Source organism: Babylonia areolata, chromosome 16 (assembly GCF_041734735.1).
Source record: "Babylonia areolata isolate BAREFJ2019XMU chromosome 16, ASM4173473v1, whole genome shotgun sequence".
NCBI classification, from domain to species: Eukaryota; Metazoa; Mollusca; class Gastropoda; order Neogastropoda; family Buccinidae; genus Babylonia; species Babylonia areolata.
The window spans coordinates 23651666-23675019 of record NC_134891.1 but is presented as its reverse complement, the minus strand read 5'-3'; the positions used below and the strand labels follow the sequence as shown (position 1 = coordinate 23675019).

The 23354-nt window shown below is 45.1% G+C and overlaps 1 protein-coding gene across 15 annotated transcripts in view; it reads right to left on the bottom strand.

Annotated features, from left to right (window-relative positions):
- The window catches only part of LOC143291246 (protein argonaute-2-like), a 75651-nt gene that overhangs the window by 4586 nt on the left and 47711 nt on the right, over positions 1 to 23354 (bottom strand). For 8 of the 15 annotated variants that reach the window (XR_013056488.1, XR_013056489.1, XR_013056490.1 and 5 more), the window contains 6 exons: positions 18548 to 18681; positions 17587 to 17771; positions 16329 to 16488; positions 11423 to 11513; positions 1511 to 1705; positions 660 to 908 (listed from right to left, as the gene is read on the bottom strand). Coding sequence is in view for 11 of the 15 variants with exons in the window: in XM_076601048.1 (XP_076457163.1) it covers positions 660 to 908; positions 1511 to 1705; positions 11423 to 11513; positions 16329 to 16488; positions 17587 to 17771; positions 18548 to 18681 (1014 nt within the window). In the remaining 4 variants the exon portion in view is untranslated. Of the gene's footprint in view, positions 1 to 659; positions 909 to 1510; positions 1706 to 11422; positions 11514 to 13047; positions 13139 to 16328; positions 16489 to 17586; positions 17772 to 18547; positions 18682 to 22542; positions 22666 to 23354 lie in introns of all 15 variants that reach the window. The other 7 variants (XM_076601045.1, XM_076601050.1, XR_013056491.1 and 4 more) reach the window with 5 other exon arrangements.

Below are 23354 nucleotides of genomic sequence, written 5' to 3'. Positions count from 1 at the left end.
TTAAAGACCTTCGGAGGCAGAGAAACATCACTGGGATTTTTTTTTTTAATCTTGAAGGGCACAGTGCTTTTTTTAAAACGCTTGGGCAGCACAAAAGCTCAGTGCCATTTATATCAAAACTACTTTTTTCCCCCCAAACACCATGCATACTTAGTTTTGCCATGCAATATTTTTTTTTTCCTGAATAAATATGTGCACATTTGTTGTCTATTCCCCCTCCACACCTCAAAGACTCTTAATTGTTCAGGTTGAAATCCAGGGAAGAAAGATGCAACGATGTAAAACTAGATGATCAAGACTTACCACCACCATTTTCCCCCCAGATCATGCAGCCTAAACTGACCTTGATCTTTCACCTCTACAAGTCAAACGGGTGTGCATACCTGGTCATCCAGTGGCCTTCCTGTCCAGCCAGTCCCCCAACCCAGACCCACACAGCACTCCAACTCACCTGGATACCTGCGTGACTGCACAGGTAGAAGTCAGCCTCCATGAGGTGGGTGATGCCCATGGAGACAGTCCCCCAACCCAGACCCACACAGCACTCCAACTCACCTGGATACCTGTGTGACTGCACAGGTAGAAGTCAGCCTCCATGAGGTGGGTGATGCCCATGGAGACAGTCCCCCAACCCAGACCTACACAGCACTCCAACTCACCTGGATACCGGCGTGACTGCACAGGTAGAAGTCGAATTCGGTGGGGTGGGTGATGCCCATGTCGACAGTGGTGCCGGCGGGGATGTTGCCGCTGCGCCCTGTCTGGTCCTTGCGGTCTGAGCAGAAGAGGCGGGTGTGGTGTCGCTTCTGGACGACGATGAAGGTGATGCCAGGGCGGTAGTCCACCTCCAGCTTTGTGCAGGCCTCCCGGATGGCCCGCAGCTCGTGGCTCAGCACCTGTACGTAGGTCTTCACACGTGAGCAGACACCCACATCGTGGGGCATCCAACTGACACATCCACTGCTGAAAGGGGGCAGGGCCTGCAAGCCTCTCCTTTCCACAGCACGCTTAAGTTTTCGGTTTCACTTTCTCAAGAAGGCACCACTGCCTCCGGACAGATCTATGTACCCTACGCCACATCTGCTTGGCAGATGTCTGACTAGCAGCATAACCCAATGTGCTTAGTCAGGCCTTGAATTATGCATATGAATTTATGAAGCTATCAGAGTGGATTTCTTCAACACAATTTTGCCAGAGGACGACACTAATGCTGCCATTTTTTTTTTCCTTTTGATTTTTTTTTGCTTTCAGTGCACCATGTGTGTGCTGCACATGGGACCTCAGTTTATCGTATCATTTGAATGACTCTCAATTTGATTTTCCACCTGAGCTGTGAGCAACATGATTTGATAACAACTTGTAAAAAAAATCAATAAATTAAAAAAAAAAAGCAAAAAAAAAAAAAGCAACAGCAGCTACAAGTATTGGTTAAGGAAGGTGGCAGAATGGTTGATACGTATCTGCCTGTATAATGTCTGTGAGGCTTACAGACAGAGGGAGGTAAACTCACAGCATGGAACTGCCCCTCGCTGACCCCATCACGGTAGAAGATGATGCGTGTGGGTTTGAAGCGTGTGGAGCGGTAGAACTGGATCAGCAGTTCTCTCACCATGGTGGCCAGTTCGTAGATCACCTCCTGCCGGTGCTCCTGCACCCGCACCGCTGCTGCATACCTGCTGGGGTGGGCGTCCATGCTGCCCACCACCTGGCGACAGGTGAGAACAGGTGAGAGAGGGGAGGAGATGTGGAGGGTGGGGACAGGTGAGAACAGGTGAGAGAGGGGAGGAGATGTGGAGGGTGGGGACAGGTGAGAACAGGTGAGAGAGGGGAGGAGATGTGGAGGGTGGGGACAGGTGAGAACAGGTGAGAGAGGGGAGGTGTTGGGAGAGTGGACAGGTGTGAACAGGTGTGAGAGGGGAGGAGATGTGGAGGGTGGGGACAGGTGAGAACAGGTGAGAGAGGGGAGGTGTTGGGAGAGTGGACAGGTGTGAACAGGTGTGAGAGGGGAGGAGATGTGGAGGGTGGGGACAGGTGAGAGAGGGGATGTGTTGGGAGAGTGGACAGGTGTGAATAGTGTGAGAGGGGAGGAGATGTGGAGGGTGGGGACAGGTGAGAGAGGGGATGTGTTGGGAGAGTGCACAGGTGTGAACAGGTTGAGAGGGGAGGAGATGTGGAGGGTGGGGACAGGTGAGAACAGGGATGTGTTGGGAGAGTAGACAGGTGTGAACAGGTGTGAGAGGGGAGGAGATGTGGAGGGTGGGGACAGGTGGGGACAGGTGAGAGAGGGGAGGTGTTGGGAGAGTGGACAGGTGTGAACAGGTGTGAGAGGGGAGGAGATGTGGAGGGTGGAGATGGGTGAGAACAGGTGAGAGAGGGGAGGAGATGTGGAGGGTGGGGACAGGTGAGAGAGGGGATGTGTTGGGAGAGTGGACAGGTGTGAACAGGTTGAGAGGGGAGGAGATGTGGAGGGTGGAGACAGGTGAGAGAGGGGAGGTGTTGGGAGAGTGGACAGGTGAGAACAGGTGTGAGAGGGGAGATGTGGAGGGTGGAGACAAGTAAGAGAGGGGAGGTGTTGGGAGAGTGGACAGGTGAGGAAAGGTGTGAGTTGAAAAGGTGTTCAGGGTGGGGAGAGGTGATAACAGGTGAGAGAGGGGATGAGTTGAGGGGGGTGGGGTGGGGGGGTGAGGACAGATAAGAGAGGGGGAGGAGGTGTGGGAGGTGGGGGACAGGTAAGAACAGGTTAGAGAGGGGACAGGGGACTGGTGAGAACAGGTGAGAGGGAAAGAAGTGTGGGGGTTGAGGACAGGCGAGAACAGGTGATAGACGAGGGACGAGTTGTAGGTGGCAGGTGAGAGTGGGGGTGAGGTGTGGGGGGTGGATGTCCACGCTGCCCACCACCTGGGCTGGGTCAGGATTGCTGAGGGTGGAGTGTGGTGTACGGATAGGGGGGTATGATGCGTGTCCATGAACACAAATGACACTTGACCAAGTATACAAGCTTGTGAAGTGTGTGGTGGCATGTTGTAGTATAGTATAGTGTAGTGTAGTGTAGCAAAGCAAAGTGCAGTGTAGTGTAGTGTAGTGTAGTGTAGTGTAATGTACTGAAATGCAATGCAGTGCAGTGTTTAGTGTAAAGAAGTGTTGTGAAGCGTACTGCAGAGTGTAGCATGTGAAATTAGGATCTATAAATATCATGCAAGACATGTGACAGCACTGAATTTGTACAGGGAAAAAATTGGGGTGGGGGATGAATGTCTTGGAGTGTGTATGCAGTGTGTTTGTTCATGCTTGTGTATGTAAATATTAGAAACCAGACAGAGAGACAGGCCACAGTGGACAGCATAAAAGACAGACAGGCAGATCACATAAACATGTCAGTGCGAACCAAAAAAAAAAACAAAACAAAAAGAAACCAAAATCCAAATAAATCTAAACAGGTGTAAACTGGGGACACAGGAAGGGGGGTGGGGTGGGGGTGGACAGTTTGGAGGGGAGGAGGACAAGGGGTGGGGGGGGGGGGGGGGTCTGTCAGCATGGGAAGAGGAGACAGCTCCCATCTTTCCCCACAACATCCACACAAGTGCTAACAGTCCTTCTGTGTTACCGCACTACCTTCTGCACTTGCGTTAGGGTTGCTCTCCCCAGAAACATGTCACCACAGTACAGTGCCATGCCCTTTTCTCCCCCCCCCCCCCCCCACCCCTGTCTGTGAGCTTATTTTCTTTCACTGTCAACATGGATTTTTGTACAAAATTTTGCCAGGGACAATCCTTGCTGATGGTTCGTCAACAGGTGCAAAGTGCATGCTGGCACACAGCAACTCAGTTCATCATCATCCTATCCGACAGACTAGCACCCAGACCATCACTCAAGGAATGGGGGGTGGTGGAGAAGTAAAAATCCCAGTTAATGCTGGACCCGATCTCACTAACTCTGGCCAGCCAGTCAGGCACATTACCACTAGGCCACCGATTCCCATGGTCACCATGTGGCAAACTGTAAATCAACAAAAACTGCGGATGTCAGCTTACTGACCGGACCAGAACTACTTCTTCTGCGTTCAGTCGTATGCACACGAGTGGGCTTTAACGTGTATGACCGTTTTTACCCCGCCATGTAGGCAGCCATACTCCGTTTTCGGGGGTGTGCACGCTGGGTATGTTCTTGTTTCCATAACCCACCGAACGCTGACATGGATTACAGGATCTTTAACGTGCGTATTTGATCTTCTGCTTGCATATACACACAAAGGGGGTTCAGGCACTAGCAGGTCTGCACATATGTTGACCTGGGAGATCGTAAAAATCTCCACCCTTTACCCACCAGGCGCCGTCACCGTGATTCATACCCGGGACCCTCAGATTGACAGTCCAACGCTTTAACCACTCGGCTATTGCACCCGTCCAACCTGACCAGAACAACCACTGAAATCCTGAAACCATTCTATATCACTGATTGTGAGGATAAGATGTAAATAAAGATTTTTTTTAAAAAGGACTATTCACAAGACAAGAGGTGTCTCCCACACATGCCAGAGCACTGAGGCATGTGAACCAAGGAGCTGGGCCAGGATGCATAAGGCAATCTTTACAGCGCTAAGTTTACTTAGAGTTAAGAATGTTCCAAAGTTATGGAACTGTCCGTAGAGTTAGGAACATGCTGCAAAGTTCACTCATTCAACCCAACCCTGCAGTATGGGCTGTGCTGCATAAGAGACCTTAGCTGCGCCAACTTTGCTTCATGTAAAGAATGTTCCTGAATCTACATTGATTCCATAAACTTTGGAAAAGTCTGGACACTGAGCAGAGTGCTAAGCATTAAGAATGTTCCTAAAAAAAACTTCACTCAGGATGGCAAGTTTTCTCCCTTGCTTTTCCCCACAGACAGCCCATTTGTAAGGGTTTGGGGGAAAAAAATTACAAAAAATACAAAATACAGAGTAAGAAAATGAAACTTTCAGAACTGGTTTATTACATGTTGGGCTATTACATAAAAAAAAAATAAATAAAAAAATAAAAAATAAAATTTCTCATCTTATTTTTACAGTTTAATCATTATGTAGAAAATATGCCAATTTTTCACCCCGAATCACCATACTCATGCTCACTTTTTGCACTTACTTCACTTTCTTCTTTGTCATCATCCACATCTTTGATGTCCGACCCTTCAGTTTGTAGTATTTCAAGCACTCTAGCAACACTAAAACGTTGCTATTGCTGCCTTGTTCACTTCGCAACACTTTGAGAAGAACACGCTTCAGTGCTACTTTACTAACAAGCTGGCACATGAGCAGGCGACTGGTCTGTGACTTTGTCAGCGTGTGTGTGAGACAGGTCACACATTACAGGCTGGCCAATCATACCATTCAGTTGTGGAGCAACCCAGAATAGCGCACTCTGCTTGGCTAATCACCAAATCACGTGTACAGTGAGTGATGGATTTTTAGTTTTGGAAAATGCTATTCCATTCCATCGTCCGAATCCGGAGAGAGTTAATGCACAGACTTGGGAATATTGTCAATGCTAAGCTAACCAAGCGATGCTAAAATATTCCTCATGCAGCCTGGCCGTGGTGTCTTTGAAGGACTCAACAGCGTATTCAAGCATGACTGCTGGTGGATGCTGACTAAAGATTCCCCCTTCACCCTCCCCGGCCACCCCTCACATGCACACACACGCTCTCTCTCCACACCATGCACCAAAACTATCCGAGATGAGCACTCGGCACAAACACACCTCACCTCCCTGGTCAAGGGAAGGGTATATCTGGGTATAGCTACACCGCAATCACAACTACCACCCCTCCCCCTTCACACTACACAGTTAACCAGAAACACTCAAGTGAGCACACACCACCACACACTTTTTTCCCTCCTTTTTTTGTCCAGTTCTGGTCACATCTCTCCTTCCTTCCCAAATCAAAACAAAACTTCTGACTGTTGTACTGTTCAGCCAACTGCTCTTGTTGATGGCTTTGGAGAATGAAAACTGATCATTCTATTTCTTCTGCTTTAACCAAAACTGTAGTTTTTCAGTAACAAAAAGACATCACTTGACAAGTAACAAAGTGATTTTCCTCCCCAGTAAAAATTCAAAATTATATACTTAAAACTGATCATCAGAACTTTTTATTATTTAAAATTTTAGTGCAGAAATTCCGCTAATGCAATATGACTATTCAACACTTTGAACTGATACATATTATATCCATCCCCAATGTAACAAGTAATTCAAGATGAATGAATGCTTTTCTAAACTGTTCCAACCCCCAAAATCAAAGTCCACTTTATTACACACACACCAAGCAGCAAAGCACAACTCTTTGCAAAGCGGACAAGGCCTGGAGAGAAATTAGCAAAACCAAAATACAGCAGGCAAGCAGCACGAAAAGAAGAATCCATCAACAGCTACCCTTTCATCATCCAGCAAAGACCACCATGCAGCTGTCATCAACTCTAAAAAATGGGTGAGGTGGGTTTCTGTGGATTTGATTTCGCCCATTTAGTATCAGTGATATTAACTTACACACAGACACCAAAACAAAACAAAATGTAGGGAAGTAAATCCGCACAAGCATACACATTACTTTGCAATTATACGGACAAATGCATGCATGCATGCTTGTGCATGCAAATCACAGAATTTTCTGGGGGAGAGAAAGAAATAGATGGAGGGCTAGGGGTGAGGCAGAAGGGGCAAGAAAGTACAGGGATAAGGAGGTGGGAGGGAACAATCACATGACAACAGGGAGAGGGAGGTAGGAGGGAAAATAACATGACAACAGGGAGAGGGAGGTAGGAGGGAAAATAACATGACAACAGGGAGAGGGAGGTAGGAGGGAACAATTACATGACAACAGGGAGAGGGAGGTAGGAAGGAACAATCACATGACAACAGGGAGAGGGAGGTAGGAGGGAAAATAACATGACAACAGGAAGAGGGAAGTAGGAGGGAACAATTATATGACAACACGGAGAGGGAGGTAGGAAGGAACAATCACATGGCAACAGGGAGAGGGAGGTAGGAGGGAACAATCACATGACAACAGGTAGAGGAAGGTAGGAGGGAACAATCACATGGCAACAGGGAGCGGGAGGTAGGAGGGAAAATAACATGACAACAGAGAGAGGGAGGTAGGAGGGAAAATAACATGACAACAGGGAGAGGGAAGTAGGAGGGAACAATTATATGACAACAGGGAGAGGGAGGTAGGAGGGAACAACCACATGACAACAGGGAGAGGGAGGGAACAACCACATGACAACAGGGGGAGGGAGGCAGCAGGGAACAATCACATGACAACAGGGAGAGGGGGGTAGGAGGGAACAATCACATAACAAGGAGAGGGAGATGGGAGGGAACAATTATATGACAACAAGGAGAGGGAGATAGGAGGGAACAATTATATGACAACAGGGAGAGGGAGGTAGGAGGGAACAACCACATGACAACAGGGAGAGGGAGGTAGGAGGGAACAATCACATGACAACAGGGAGAGAGAGGCAGGAGGGAACAATCACATGACAACAGGGAGAGGAAGGTAGGAGGGAAAATCACATGACAAGAGGGAGAGGGAGGCAGGAGGGAACAATCACATGACAACAGGGAGAGGGAGGTAGGAGGGAACAACCACATGACAACAGGGAGCGGGAGGTAGGAGGGAACAATTATATGACAACAAGGAGAGGGATATAGGAGGGAACAATTATATGACAACAAGGAGAGGGAGATAGGAGGGAACAATTATATGACAACAGAGAGAGGGGGGTAGGAGGGAACAATTATATGACAACAGAGAGAGGGAGGTAGGAGGGAACAATTATATGACAAGAGGAGGGAGTAGGAGGGAACAATCACATGACAACAGGGAGAGGGAGGTAGGAGGGAACAACCACATGACAACAGGGAGAGGGAGGTAGGAGGGAACAATCACATGACAACAGGGAGAGGAAGGTAGAAGGGAACAACCACATGACAACAGGGAGAGGAAGGTAGAAGGGAAAATCACATGACAACAGGGAGAGGGAGGCAGGAGGGAACAATCACATGACAACAGGGAGAGGAAGGTAGGAGGGAAAATCACATGACAAGGAGAGGAAGGTAGGAGGGAACAATCACATGACAACAGGGAGAGGGAGGTAGGAGGGAAAATCACATGACAACAAGGAGAGGAAGGATAGGAGGGAAAATCACATGACAAGGAGAGGAAGGTAGGAGGGAACAATCTCATGACAACAGGGAGAGGGAGATATGAGGGAACAACCATATGACAACAGGGAGAGGGAGGGAACAACCACATGACAACAGGGAGAGGAAGGTAGGAGGGAACAACCACATGACAACAGGGAGAGGAAGGTAGGAGGGAACAACCACATGGCAACAGGGAGAGTAAGGTAGGAGGGAACACCACATGACAACAGGGAGAGGAAGGTAGGAGGGAATAATCACATGACAACTGGGAGAGGGATGTAGGAGAGACTGGCATGAAAAACATATCTATTGTCATGGTTAGTTTCAACAAATCTTTTTCCAAAGACAACTCAGGCAACTGCATGTGCCTGTCAACTGACAACAAAAGTCAAATGTTCTTCAAACCAAACCAGGAGTCAGCATGAGTCAAATGCTCTTCACGCCAAACCAAAGTGTCCACACCAACGGAAGAAAAACCAAGCTTTAAATCAGCAAACCATTTTTAACAAAATTCCGAACGATTCTTTGCTTTTGGAGGGGAGGCAACTGCTGTGTCATGCTCTAACTCTAGCACTCGGCCAAAACTTGGCACAACGTAACAGTCCGCAAACTAGGCAGCACAGTCCTACTCCAAGACACAAGGACACACAGCTATGCAATGATGTCACAGCAAGCACTGAACCACCACCACTTGGATGTGAAAACTAACATTTTTGAAGTAACGGAAGCTATTTTTTTAACGCAGGAAACACCTGAGGTTTGTATTTGTATTTCTTTTTATCACAACAGATTTCTCTGTGTGAAATTCGGGCTGCTCTCCCCAGGGAGAGCGCGTCGCTACACTACAGCGCCACCCATTTTTTTGTATTTTTTCCTGCGTGCAGTTTTATTTGTTTTTCCTATCGCAGTGGATTTTTCTACAGAATTTTGCCAGGAACAACCCTTTTGTTGCCGTGGGTTCTTTTACGTGCGCTAAGTGCATGCTGCACATGGGACCTCGGTTTATTGTCTCATCCGAAAGACTAGCGTCCAGACCACCACTCAAGGTCTAGTGGAGGGGGAGAAAATATCGGCGGCTGAGCCGTGATTCGAACCAGCGCGCTCAGATTCTCTCGCTTCCTAGGCGGACGCGTTACCTCTACGCCATCACTCCACGTTAATACCAGGGCTGGCTTACATTGTGATCTCAGCTGCACAAAGTTGGCTAAATGTGAAGAACTGCTCCAAGCCTATGTGATAAACATGTGATAAACATACGCTTTCGGAGATTCTTAATGCTCAGCCAACTATGCACGGCCATTTGCTCATGCAACCCAGACCTGTTGCCCAATTGGGTTAAAAACACAAGTATGTGCCATTCTTTATCTATCTATTTATTTATTTCATTTAGTTTTTATGACACTAGCTTGGGCAATGCCACTTTAGCTCATCCACACCTTTTTGTTGATTATCTGCAAATTAATATTTGGACACAGGCATTTGATTTCTATCTCTCCAATGAATATTTTGTGTAATACTAAATTTCTATCTCAAAAATGAATATTTTGTGTAATACTAAATTTTAAAAAATGCTATGCCAACAATCATAATCTGTCAAAAGTGACATCTTTTTTTTCTATAAAAAGCATGGCACAATAAAAGCAGTATTGAAAAAAAAAAAAAAAAAAATCAACCCATTCAGTGCCAGAAAATTTGTTAAAAAAGAAAAAAAAACCTCTCCCTTTTCCAAGGAATTCAGAAGATTAAACATTTTTGTGAAGGAAAATGGATATGAATTCTGAATCTGAGCTTTCTCCCCAATTATTCTGATTGCATATAATTCTTCATTCAACTATTTCAAAGAGAAGATAATTTTTGTGCATCAATAAAGTCTTATTTTCACCTCCACAGAATAGACATCCAAAAACAAAATTCAGCTGGAAATAGCATGCTTACTGACCGATACCCATACAAGAAACTAAAAAAGGTCCATATTAAGTTTATTGTAACAATCACAACTCTTGCAGACATGTCAGTGAAATACTGTCCCAACAATGACACAGGTTCAGTCAAGACAAATGTTAATTATGTTCTCAGAAACTGATCAGTTCAGTTGTTTTTAACACCTAAAAGCCCCCCTACACGCTCCACGCCCTTCAGCCTTTAGATCATGATACTCTATCCTTGTTGCAACTGAACCTGTAAAGTGTCTACTGTGCAGCCAGTTTACCTCCTCTACAAAAGAAGTTGGTCAACTAATCAGTGACAAAAGTGTTAAAAAATAATATGTGATTCCCGTCCACTGTCGACCCTGCGTTTCATGAAAATCATGGTTTATTGGCTGTTGTCCATTCCCGCTAGTTGAACACTGTTAATAGACGTTCACTGACCTTTATGGCCACACCCCCTTCCATGCCCTCTGGCCTTCAGCCTACAGTCTTATACCACTCCTCTCTCCTTTACCTCTTTCCAAACTATGTGAACGCACTGCGTCTTCACTGCCTGTCATAGTCACCCACTCACCTGACTGTATAGATGTACTCAGCAAAATGTCAAATACTGCTGTCAGTCCTGTCACTGTTGTCATAACCTTTGAGTTCAAACTCATCAGACAAGACAGATCAATGTCTTATCGTCATACATAATCATCTGCACAGCCTGCAAAGTTGCGTAATTCTGCTGACTGGGACCACTGTCATAGGTGGACAAAGAATCCTGACAACTTTTTGCATATGAGGCAAACCCACTTTTTATGCGCGATCTGCACAGTCCAGTTAGCAAAACACTGAGAAGAATGGGGTCTTTCAACTAACATATGCTCATTTAAGTATGTTTATAATCCTGACACGACTGTTCAGAGACTGTTAATGTTCACTGAACCGAATACCAAAGAAGGAAAAATCAGAGCAGATGCTGGACATCAGTGGACGTCCTATAGGCACTATGCCAACACTAAGTGCTGGACGTCAGCTGAAGTCATGGGCACTGAACAGGTTTAGAGAAAAAAAAAAACAACAACCACACACCAAAAAAACCTCAGAACAAGGACAACACAAGTGATACCAAAAGCAGTGAACACAATAACCAATGCAAGCCTGAAGAGTGCAGATCACACACACACACAAAGGGGACACAGCACAGAAAAGGTCAAGGCCAAGCCTACAGCCAAGGCCCATTGTTTGCGGACTGTTGCCTCCAACCATCTGGGAGGGAGGGATGGGAGGGGAGGGGAGGGGAGAAGGGGGATCACTTACTGCTGCAATGGAGGGCTTACTGCTGTCTCCGGCAGGAGGGTGGGTCACATCAGCGCCCAAGAATATCACTGGCTCTCGGAACACTGCCGGGCTGAAAGCAGAACAACAAAACAGTGCCACCTTGCTCATTAGCTGGGCTGGAGGAAGGGAAGGGATAAGGGAGGAGGAGGAGGAGAAAAAAGTGAAATGTCAACAGAAAAGCGGCAGCCACTCCTTTGCAGCAGCAGTACCAGTGTCGAGGTTTCTCTCTGGGTGCCCCACCACCTGCAACAGCTGCCACTCCTCACCTGGTGGGCAGCAGCAACAAAGGGGTGTGGTATGGAGAGGGCAGGGCTGGGGAGGGGTGTTGGAAAAGGGGACAGAGCTCAAGAACACAGGAGGAACAGAACCATCTCAAAAAAAGAAAGAAAGAAAAAGAAAAGAACCAAAACATAAAAGACCCTTCACAATCTAACTTCAACTTGTCCGGGGAGATGCTTGCCATCCAAATCAGGATCTGCTGACACAGTCCAGGAAGACAAACCTCCACTGTGCCTTTCCTGTTTCCTTTCACTCCTTGAAGAACGCCTCACACATGCAAGGCTGATTTCGGACACATGTGTGCATGTGTATATACACACACATGGATACATTTCTTTTCCTGTATCATTCACAGCAATGCTTTGCGCCATGTCAAAGACAACAGAACAAAGGAGTGCAAACTGCGAAGAGAGTTACTGGCTCTGAAAAGAGAGAAACGGCAGCCAGCAGCCTGTGAGCAAAGTCAAAGACAAAGCAACAACAACACAGGTTACTGAGGACTGTGTGTACGTCAGCCACTATGCTTTCTGCACATTGTACACACTGTATGTCAGCATGCTTCATACACTGTATGCAGAGAGAGAGAGAGAGATCAAGAAGATACATGAAGGAAGCAAGTTGTTTGACAGTCACATATACATGGCAGACACAAGCTATACATCCCATCTGCAACAAGAGACATAAGGAGAAATGATTAGAGATGCTCACAGCTGCACTGCTCCACACCACACTATCACAGACGACACACACACACACGTCACCACACCATTCACGTGTCACCACGGCGCAAAGACACATCAGACTGGTGTCATCACAGCACACAGAGACACAACAAGCAAACACACATCACCACATCAACAAAAAGACTTCAGGACAAGCTGTGTGCCATCAGTAGCACAGAGAACACAGACATCTTGCTGCACAACAACACATTCCTCTCCACACACCCCATCAGCCACCATCGCTCTGTCTAACCCCCATAACTGTCCTCTCCCCTCCATCCCTACCTAAAACCCACTCCATCTTCACATCACCTGTTATAACACTGATACTAAAAAAAAAACCCAACAAACACGTCATCATCACTGTTCTTCCTCAACTCAAACCGAGCGCTGATCCACGGATTGAGCAAGCAAGCGTCAGTGCGAACGTTGTGTGTGTGCATGTGTGTGCCCACAGTTCCACCATCACTTCACACACTCCTCGCAGCACCAAGCATTACAGATGAGGGGGGTGGGGGGACAGGAGGGGTGGGGGTGCGAGGGGCGGGGGGGGGGGGGGGGGAAGGGCCGCTACAGAGAGGAGGAGATGAGGGATGGACTTACAGCACCGATGGTGGGCTTACACTTGTCCCCAACAGGAGGGTGGGTGATGCTGGCCCCAAAGAAGATGACCGGCTCCCGAAACACTGCCGGGCTGGACAACAAGGCTGGCTCATTACTCTGGGCTACACATGACTGCTAACTCACTGCCTTTGTTACACTGTGCTACAAACATAACTAGCTGCTGTCTGACTGCTAACTCACTGCCTTTGTTACAATGTGCTACAAACATACCTAGCTGCTGTCTGACTGCTAACTCACTGCCTTTGTTACAATGTGCTACAAACATACCTAGCTGCTGTCTGACTGCTCGATGCCTTTGTTACACAGTACAATACGCTACAAACATACCTGGTTGGCTGACTGCTTACTCACTGCCTCTGTTACACAGTACCATGTGCCACACACATACCTAGCTGACCGGCTGCTAACTCACTGCCTTTATTACACATGTGCTACGAACATACCTAGCTGTCTGCCAGCTGACTGCCTCCCTTTGTTACACAGTACTATGTGCTACACAAATACCTAGCTGAACAGCTAACTCACTGCCTTTGTTACACAGTACTATGTGCTACGCAAATACCTAGCTAAACAACTAACTCACTGCCTTTATTACACATGTGCCATGAACATACCTAGCTGTCTGCCTGCCTTTGTTACGTACTACAATGTACTACACACATACCTAGTTACACAACTAACTCACTGCCTTTTTTACACATTACTATGTGCAATACACATACCTAGCTGAACAACTAACTCACTGCCTTTGTTACACATTATTATGTGCTACACAAATACCTAGCTAAACAACTAACTGACTGCCTTTGTTACACAGTACTATGTGCTACACAAATACCTAGCTAAACAACTAACTGACTGCCTTTGTTACACATTATTATGTGCTACACAAATACCTAGCTAAACAACTAACTCACTGCCTTTGTTACACAGTACTATGTGCTACACAAATACCTAGCTAAACAACTAACTCACTGCCTTTGTTATACATTACTATGTGCAACACACATATTTAGCTGTCTGCATTCACACATACCTGACATAGCTGACTGTCTGCTAACGTACTACTTTTGCTACAAGTTACTCTGTGCTATACTTACAGGTGGCTGACTGTTACCCTCTGCCTTTGTTACACATTACTCTGTGCTGCACACATACCCAGCTGACTACTAACCCGCTGCCTTTTATACACATTCCTCTGTGCTACACAAAAACCTAGCTGTCTGACTGCAACTCGTTGCCTCTGAAAAAATCACTGTGTTGCACACATACCTAGCTGACTGGCTGCTTACTCACTTCCTTTGCGCTCCAAACTGCTCTGTGCTACACACATACCTGTCTGTCTGTCTGCTAACTCTTTGCCTTTGTTATGCATTACTCTGTGCTACACACATATCTTAGCTGACTGGGTGCTTACTCACTGTCTTTGCTATACATTATTATGTACTTCATACCAAGCTCACTGCCATCTCACTGCCTTTGTTACCTGGCTACCTCACTGACTTTGTTATCAAGATAACTCACTGCCTTTGCTGCCTATCTCAAAACCTTTGTTACCTGACTGCTCTTTGTTTCCTGGCTAACTATCTGCCTTTGTTAACTGGCTGCCCGCCTTTGTTACCTTAAGTCCCAAGCTTTTGTTAAATGGCTACCTATACCAACCAAAGTGTGTTCAAATACTTGACTGACTGCTACCCTCATATTAACACTGTGACAAAGCGGGCTCCAGGAGTGTTTTAAAACAAACATAATTTTGGGAAAAACAACAACATAACAACATGTCTTATGGACCATTTCTTTGGTTATACATCTGAAGAATATTATTTTTCATCTAAATCTCTTGATATCTACAACAGCAGTTTGTTGTGAAGTTTTCTGAAATATTGTACAGAAATGATAATAATAATAAAAAATTTAAAAAAAGGTTTTTGAACAGCCCGTTTCCTGCAATGTCTGCGGAAAAACCCTCTAATCTACAAAGTGTAGATTACACCTGTTACAACTGCCAAAACAAAAAAAAAACAATCATTAAAAATAACAAGGCAATTATCAACACACGCTCTCCCACCTTGCTCCGAAGACAGTGTCGAAACAGTGCTGTCAATGCAGATTCATTTTACACACAAGTTATAACAAACTATCACACTGCTGACACACTGTCAGTTTGAAAGTAAAACGCTGTAATGAAAAGGTGCAAGGTATAAATATAAATAGCATCCATGCTCTGCAGTACTTACACTCCGGTTCCTTCTTTTTTCTTCACTGTAATGCGCCTTATCAACAGCACAGCAAATGTTATGACATGAAAAAACAGTCCCAACATCATATCCAGTAAAAAGTTGAGTAGCTCAATGCACAAAATAAGCCACCAATGCTAATTAAAGCCAGCAAAGTATGACCTACGAGCATAGGGTATTCAGGGTATATATACTATATGCATGTGTGTTGTGTGCATTGTGACTAAACATAATCAACTGTGACTGATGTACTACATTACGTTTTGTCACAACAGATTTCCCTGTGTGAAATTCCAGCTGCTAGCCCTTGGAGAGCATATTGCCACAGTAAAGTGTCACCCATATTACAAACAATCTGCATATTTATTACTTGTTTTACAGACACTTACTAATCAATGAAGAATCAAGATATCACTAGAGAGACAGGGACATACAGAGAGGGAGAGGAGGGAGAGAGACGGAGAGTAGAGAGAGACAGAAGAGATAGGGAGAAGAGAGGAGAGAAGACAGGGGGAGAAGAGATAGGGGGAGAAGAGAGGCAGAGAAGAGAGAGGGGGAGAAGAGAGAGGGAGAGAAGAGAGAGGGAGAGACAAGAGGAGAGAAAAGACAGGGGGAAAAGAGAGGGAGAGAAGAGACAGAAAGAGATAAGAGAAGGAGGGAGAGGAGACTGAAAGAACCCCAGCAACATGACCAGTGTTCATCCTCACCTTGCTAGCTATATTACTGAGACTGAACCACAGACAGGGAACATGTGAAAGAGGAAAGCCACACGTGTATACACTCCATATACCCCACTTACCCCCCTCCCCTCTACCCCCCTTCCCTTCCACCCCTTCCATTTGCCCAATATCTACAAACCCCCCTTCCATCTTCTCCATTCATCCCCGCTCCTCTACCCCCCCACCCCCCTTCTATCTACCCCTTTTAACCCCTCCCCTCCACCCCCTCTTCCCCCCCCCCTCCCCCCACCCACCCAACCCCACAACACACGCCCAATATGTGATGTCAGCAGTAGGTACGCACCGTATGCTGGGCAGGAGGATGCTGTTGACGCCTCCCAGCTTGACGTTGATCTTTAGACACAGGTTCGATAAGGTCTGGGGAGTGGTTTTGTTCACGTTCTTCGATTGTACGCACTGCGTGGCCAGGCCAAACATGATGTCCCCCACCCGCTTCACCTCCGCTGTTCACACACACACACACACAAAACACACACTCCCGTCACTGCAGTTGTCATCCACCATCGCAACACTGTCACAGAGTTGATGACAGTACACTTCTGACAAAATTGCACTGGCTCTGGGGACTAGTTGCCTTTGGGAACCATCCCAACGCCGACTGTCTTAAAACCTTTTTGGCCAAGAGAGTGGGGATGTAACTTGGGCTAGACACTCTCCACCATAATTAAATTCTAGCCCAGATAGTCGCGACAGCAGTTGCCTTCTCTGCTGTTCTGATGGTCATACTCGGACACGACTGACTATCATATACATTTTACACTGTATTTCCGTCAACACCATTCCACAGTTCATTTCCTCCTGACAGACTGCCTGCTAAAAGAAGAACGTCAATTTTTCTTTAGTCCTGTAAGGTTTCTCAGCTTTGAACCCTTCAACAAAGAGGAGGAGGGGAATTTTCCAATGCAAGTGAAAAAGTCTGCGTCCGGGCAAAAAAACAGAGCTCAAACGAGATCGCTTTGGAGTAATGCAGCATGTACTTCCTCACACAAACACCAACTTTGAAGCGGCTTTAAAGCTTAACTTAGGTGACTTTTAAGGCATGAAGCTGTGATGTATTGACATCATTCACGTAGATATGAAGCAACTCAGGAACACTTCTCTTGTTCTGTTTTTGTCCTGAACAAGCATGAAAATTCTATGGGTGGGAGTGACAGATCTCAGTAATACTGAAAAGTTTGTGGCCACAGTCTATGGGCCGCCTGACCAAAGTGGGTGTCTTAATCCTGAAAAAAAAGTAAAATAAAAGACTTAAAAATAATAATAAAATAAAAAATAAAAAGCCAAATTGCCTATGCAGAAATGTGTATAAAATGGAGATACGCCCAACTCTTCAGTGTGAGCACGATTTTTTCTGTTTTATTTTTGGTAGGGGCGGGTGTGTGGAGGTGGGGTTGATTAATGAAAATTAATTTATACTGATTTGGAGCAAACTCTGTGCATGACTGTGTGCATGAGTGGAGGAGACATCAAGAATTTTCTCTGTGAAAGCTTAGTATTTTAAAAAAAATTTCTAAACATGTGACTCTATTCTGTCCACCTACCATAGACAGGTGTTTTTCCAGGCAGGACGACCACAATAAGCTGCAGTCCCTGGTAGGTGTTCTTCAGGTAGCGGAACATGGGCTCCACCTGGTCTGGCCCTGTGGCGTACTTGCAGAAGCATGGCTGGCCCATGATGGGCATGCCCGCATCGTTCGAGATTCTCTGCAGGTTCTGTGTGAAGTTTCTGCACAGTCCAAAACATCGGCTCAAACATACACACACTGTCAACCGCAAGCAAAGCATCCAACTTGGGTGGGCACAAGAAACAGAGAGAGGGAAAAGAAACTGAATCAAAACCGTAACAATCTCATCTATTTTTCAGCCTATTGAAATTGTGTGTAAATTCATCATTCATCCATACACCTCACAACCCATCAGAATTTCTTTCATAAAATTTCACTTTTCATTGAAGTCCTCCTTTCTCAGAACGCTTTTCAACATGTACATTTTATTCTTTCAAATGGGAAAAACAAAAAATTACATTAACGTGACCAAAATCAACTTGGATTGACTGTCAACAGGACTGAGACCGAGGATTTCTGTATCAGTCTGAAACCATGACATTACCTATAGCTGCATGTTAAGGTATAAGTGTACTATTCTCCAAATCATCTCAAGTCTGATTTCAGAGTACAGTCTGAAGAATACCATCCTGTTCAAATGAGCAACAACAAAAAGTCACACACACACACAAACAAACAAAAAAAAAGGAACCCCAAAAAGTGTGGGAGAGTAGGAAGACAGACAAGAGACACAAGATAATGACAGACAAGACAGGAAGACACCAGATGCGACAGACAAGACAGGAAGACACCAGATGCGACAGACAAGACAGGAAGACACCAGATGCGACAGACAAGACAGGAAGACACCAGATGTGACAGACAAGACAAGAGACACCACAAGACACAAGATGAGACCAGAACAGAGACAGGACCAGAAGCCACCAGCAGCCCTAACCTGAGCGCGTCCTCTCGCACATTGCGCTGCGGGGCAAAGCAGGCGATGGCCCAGACACGAATCTCAATGCCATAGTAGAACTGCTTGCCGCGCATGTCCCACACGCCCTGGTTGGGCACGGCCTGCGCTTTGGTCTGGACATCACCAAACATAGACTTCTTCCATCCATCAGGAAAAAGTGTGTCAGTATGACCCGGCATTAAGCCATCAAATCACTGCTCCTTATAAAGCACAACTGAGGGATCACGGGATCAGTGCACAGCTATATTTCAAGTCTCACCCTCATTTTTTGAGGGAATGGGAGGTTACAGGGGGTGGGGCGGGGAGTGGGGGGGAAAGGGGTTGATGGGGAATAGCAGGGGGTGTAGTAGAAAGGGTTCACACTCGTTTCCAGTCATAGAATTTTAGAACTTTTTAAAAAATAGATCTTTAAAATCAAAAAGATCAATATTTCTGAACTGCTGCGTCAGGAACTTGGTTGAGAGGCACTTTATTCTGAGTGCCATCTTATGCCCCTTATATGAATCATCTGTTACAAAGTAAAGAACTGTGATTTTGGACAGAAAGATCCTTTAAAGATCAGGTGTGTCTTTCTTTTTCTTTTTTAAACATGAGTATTCTAAATTCAAATCCAGGTGGAATATTATACTGTTGCGTTTTATTGATCAATGACAAAGACTCTGCATGCGTGCATGCATGCGTGCGTGTGTCCTTCCAGAAGAGAGCTAAAATCAAAAACTTTTTACAAACCCGACTCATTAAAAAAAACAAAAATCAAGGATTTAACAAGAGAGGCAAGGCCTTCAAGACTCACTTGTGACACACTTAAAAAAAAACAAAAAAACTAATCGTTAAAATGTGTTCTGTATTTGTTGTTATAAAGCTTCGCGTTAAAAAAAAAAGAAAAAAAGAAAAAAAAAAGTACTAACCAGATTCGAATTAAGTCCCCTAGCATTAATTACAGAGTAATTTCCTTTTTTTATTATCTGCACCAAAACGTTTGCAAAATAAATAAAACTTCCATGCTTAGCAAAAGAAGTTCCTGTTTGAACAAAAAATGATAATAATGACTGCTCTTGTTGTTGGGTAAGAATATCAGATCAAAATGCCAAGTTTAGAGAATACAAAAAATATAAATATAACAGTAAATGCAGTTTGCATATAATTAGGCTTCATTTTTTTTTTGTGTGTGTGCCCATCCCAGAGGTGCAATATTGATTTAAACAAGATGACTGGAAAGAACTGAATTTTTCCTATTTTTATGCCCAATTTGGTGTCAACTGACAAAGTATTTGCAGAGAAAATGTCAATGTTAAAGTTTACCACGGACACACAGACACACACAGACAACCGAACACCGGGTTAAAACATAGACTCACTTTGTTTACACAAGTGAGTCTAAAAGGCATGTTACTGTTTTTACAAATTAACTAAAAAATAAATTAAAAAAATATTTTAAAAAACTTTATGTACTTTGGCAGAGGATCAAAGTGATGCAGAAAAAGATTCTTTTCCTTTCTGAGTTTACAATGAACACTCCGCGGTGGCTTCTAGATTTCATAAAATGGCCCTCAGAATTTTGACCCGCAGTTCAAACTGACCCTCAATTTCAAACTTTATAAGGAACACGGTCAGTTATTACACATCATTACACATACATTCATAACCAAATCACAATTAATCAGTACACAAACACACATACACACACACAAACAGAAAGAGATAGCAACAACAAAAAATACAGCATAAGAAAATGAAACACTTAAAATGAAACACTCAAGAACAAAGCAAAACAAAAAACAAAAAGTGATGAATCAAAATTAGCCGAACACGAACATGATGGGTCCTCATCCTCACTCATAATATCAACCAACCAATAATCCATATCACTGACCTTACCAGAAACGCAACAAACTAATTCATCAATGAATTATGTAACAGCTGCTGATGCTGGGCTTAGTGAGCATGTGTGTGTGTGTGTGTGAAAGAGAGAGGAATCTGAGAGACACACACAGAGACAGAGAGACAGAGAGAGAGAGAGAAAAGCCAGACATGCCAAAGGAAGTAGACAGTAAGCATTGCATAACGCTGACATGTCTTAATCAAGGAGTGTGAAATAATGTATGCCCATTTTCTTGCTGTTTAGTCTTCTTAAGCTTGCAACTTGAAAAGGGAGATGAACTGATAAATATGCTCCTTCACCAATGATTCAATTTCAAAGACAACTCTCACACCCAAAGTAACAGCATAGATACTGACAGTGATACAATGTTTACCTGCAACATGTACACTGTCTGAGAAACAAATGAGGCTTGTTTTGCGTTGTCCGAGAATAGTGCCACACCCTTTGCTGTTCAGGCAAAGGGATCAGCTGACTGGTGCGCTCCCCATAGGTTCAGTACAAATGCGCATGACTTGGGCTTTGGCACAGCTTTATTACCTGACCAGCTGTCGTTCACCACACTCGCCCTCAGCACACCATGTGCACTGTAAAACTACCAGGTAGCTTCCATCAAGCAAGAAAGCTGGTGTCCCTTGCCAGCTGAAGGTAAACTCATCCTTTCAATTTACTCCAGAGCAGTTGGCAGAGAAGCCATACACACCGAAGTTCTCCCCTCTCTTCTTCATCCTCCACACCACCCGAGTCGGTACAGGCACAAATCATGAATCGTGCATACACAGCAGCACCCTTGGCAAAGCAGTCAGTCCACAGGGACAACGATGCTCAGCACACATGGTACAGCACCTAGCAAGCCATTCCCTGCGCCGACCACAACTGCCTGGGTGCTAAGCCAGGCCAGCTGAATGCCTCCTTGGAGTGGAGACGACTCATCCCTCCTGCACCAGTGCCCCGTCAATGTGCCTGCACCAACACCAACTCAACCCAACCCACAGGCATGGATGCAGAGGTGACATGGAGACCAGGCATCAAAAGCCATAGAATGTCGAACTTTTTGAAGGCCATAAGGTTTGGCACTTAAAAAAAATTGATGCCTCTCTGATGATGGCTATGAATGCATGCTGCAATGGAGGTCCAGCAGGTGTGAGACAACCAACTAGTGATGTACTCAACATCATATGTCCTCAGGTGACATACACCAGTGTCTAGCAGACAGCCACATGACAAAGTACTCTACATGACTGTGATCTGGTGACATATGCCAAAGTGTCAGACAACCAACCGGGGATGTACTCTACATGTCCTCTGGTGACATACACCAGTGTCTAGCAGACCTGAATGATACAGGCACACTACAGTGTCGGTTAAGGAATCTGAAAAACTCCTAGAGGACACTGAAAAACTAAGACACATCCACAAACTGAACAGTACTGGGTGGTGTGGGTCCCAGCCTTCCCATTTGGGCCTGTAGCAACTCAACTCTTGCCAGGAGCTGACCAGTGGCCAAAATACTCTCACTCTGGCGCGTCTCTGATGGGGTTAGAATCCACTCTCATTATCATCACCTGTGAACTTTGCCACAATGACTGGTCCGCAAATACTAAATCATATTTCTTTTAATGCACTAACAAACATGTTTGTGAAACAAAGCATTAAAAAACAAACAAATGAAATCAAACACTGAACATATGAATAACTAAACAAACTAAGAATTTAACATCAAACAGATTAATAACAATAACAGAGTTAAATAAAGAGTTAAATAAAGACGCTAGTAAACACATCTTTCTCCTAGTTTCATCATCAAACATCACACTCAATGAAACAGCAAATTTTTTTTTCCTTTAAAAAACCTCACCTCACTGACAACAAAACTGTAATTCAACTTTTCAAGAAACTAAAACATTCATCATATACAACTGAAACAACAAAGAAACAAAAACATGGCAGCAGATTGTGTGACATGACAGGACACTGGCATATAGCACACACAATGTGAAATCAAGAGAAAATAAAAGACAGACAGACGAACAACAACCAAGGAAGACACACACACACAGGGACAGGGACCAGGAGCACAAGGCGAAATCCTTACCCTCCCTCCGTACTGCAATTTGGGGGCTGATAGAACTCTCCCCTCCACCTCCATCATTTGCGTGCTAATGCTGATGCCGAACGTTTGCAGGTAGGGGTCCGCATTGAAATTTGCCTTGCGAACCTACACCGCACAGAATGGGGCGGCCACACACAGGGCGAGGAAAACAGGGTATCAGTATCAGTGACTGGGATACACCCAGGGTAGGGCAGGGGGTGCCTTCCCTGGGGGTACAGGTCAGCTGGGGTGTGGGGGTGGGGTGGGGTGATTCTACCCCTCTGTACAAGTGGCAGCAGCGACAGGTTCGGCATCGTTCTTGTCCTGGGTGATGAGCTTGGAAAATTTCGCTTTTTCCTTGCAAGGTTTTTTTTTCTCCTTTTGTTGGGTTTTCTTTACATATTTTTTTTTGAGAATTCTGGTTCAGCCTAGCAAAGCTGAGGTTTAACAATCCCTCCCCAACACAAACAGACAGAGCTCTGAACACCTGCCACTTCTGTGCTTCACTGACAACCTCTGCACTTTCCACTTCCAAGTGTCACAAACAAATTACTTTCTGTAGAAATTTAAAATCGTGCAGGAAGCCATACTGGTTTTTCCCACTAATATACTGGATCTACAAAACCTAAACACTGAAAATGTTTTAAGTGGGAACAGAGGAAGTGACAGGCTTGCACAGAAAGGCAACAGGAAGTGTTCAGAACTCTGTAGCTGGCACAGACACATCAGGACATGTATTCTCACCACTGCAAAAGAAAACAAAATGGAAAAAAAAAAAAAAAAAAAAAAGAGAGAGAAAACAAATCCAAAGAGTA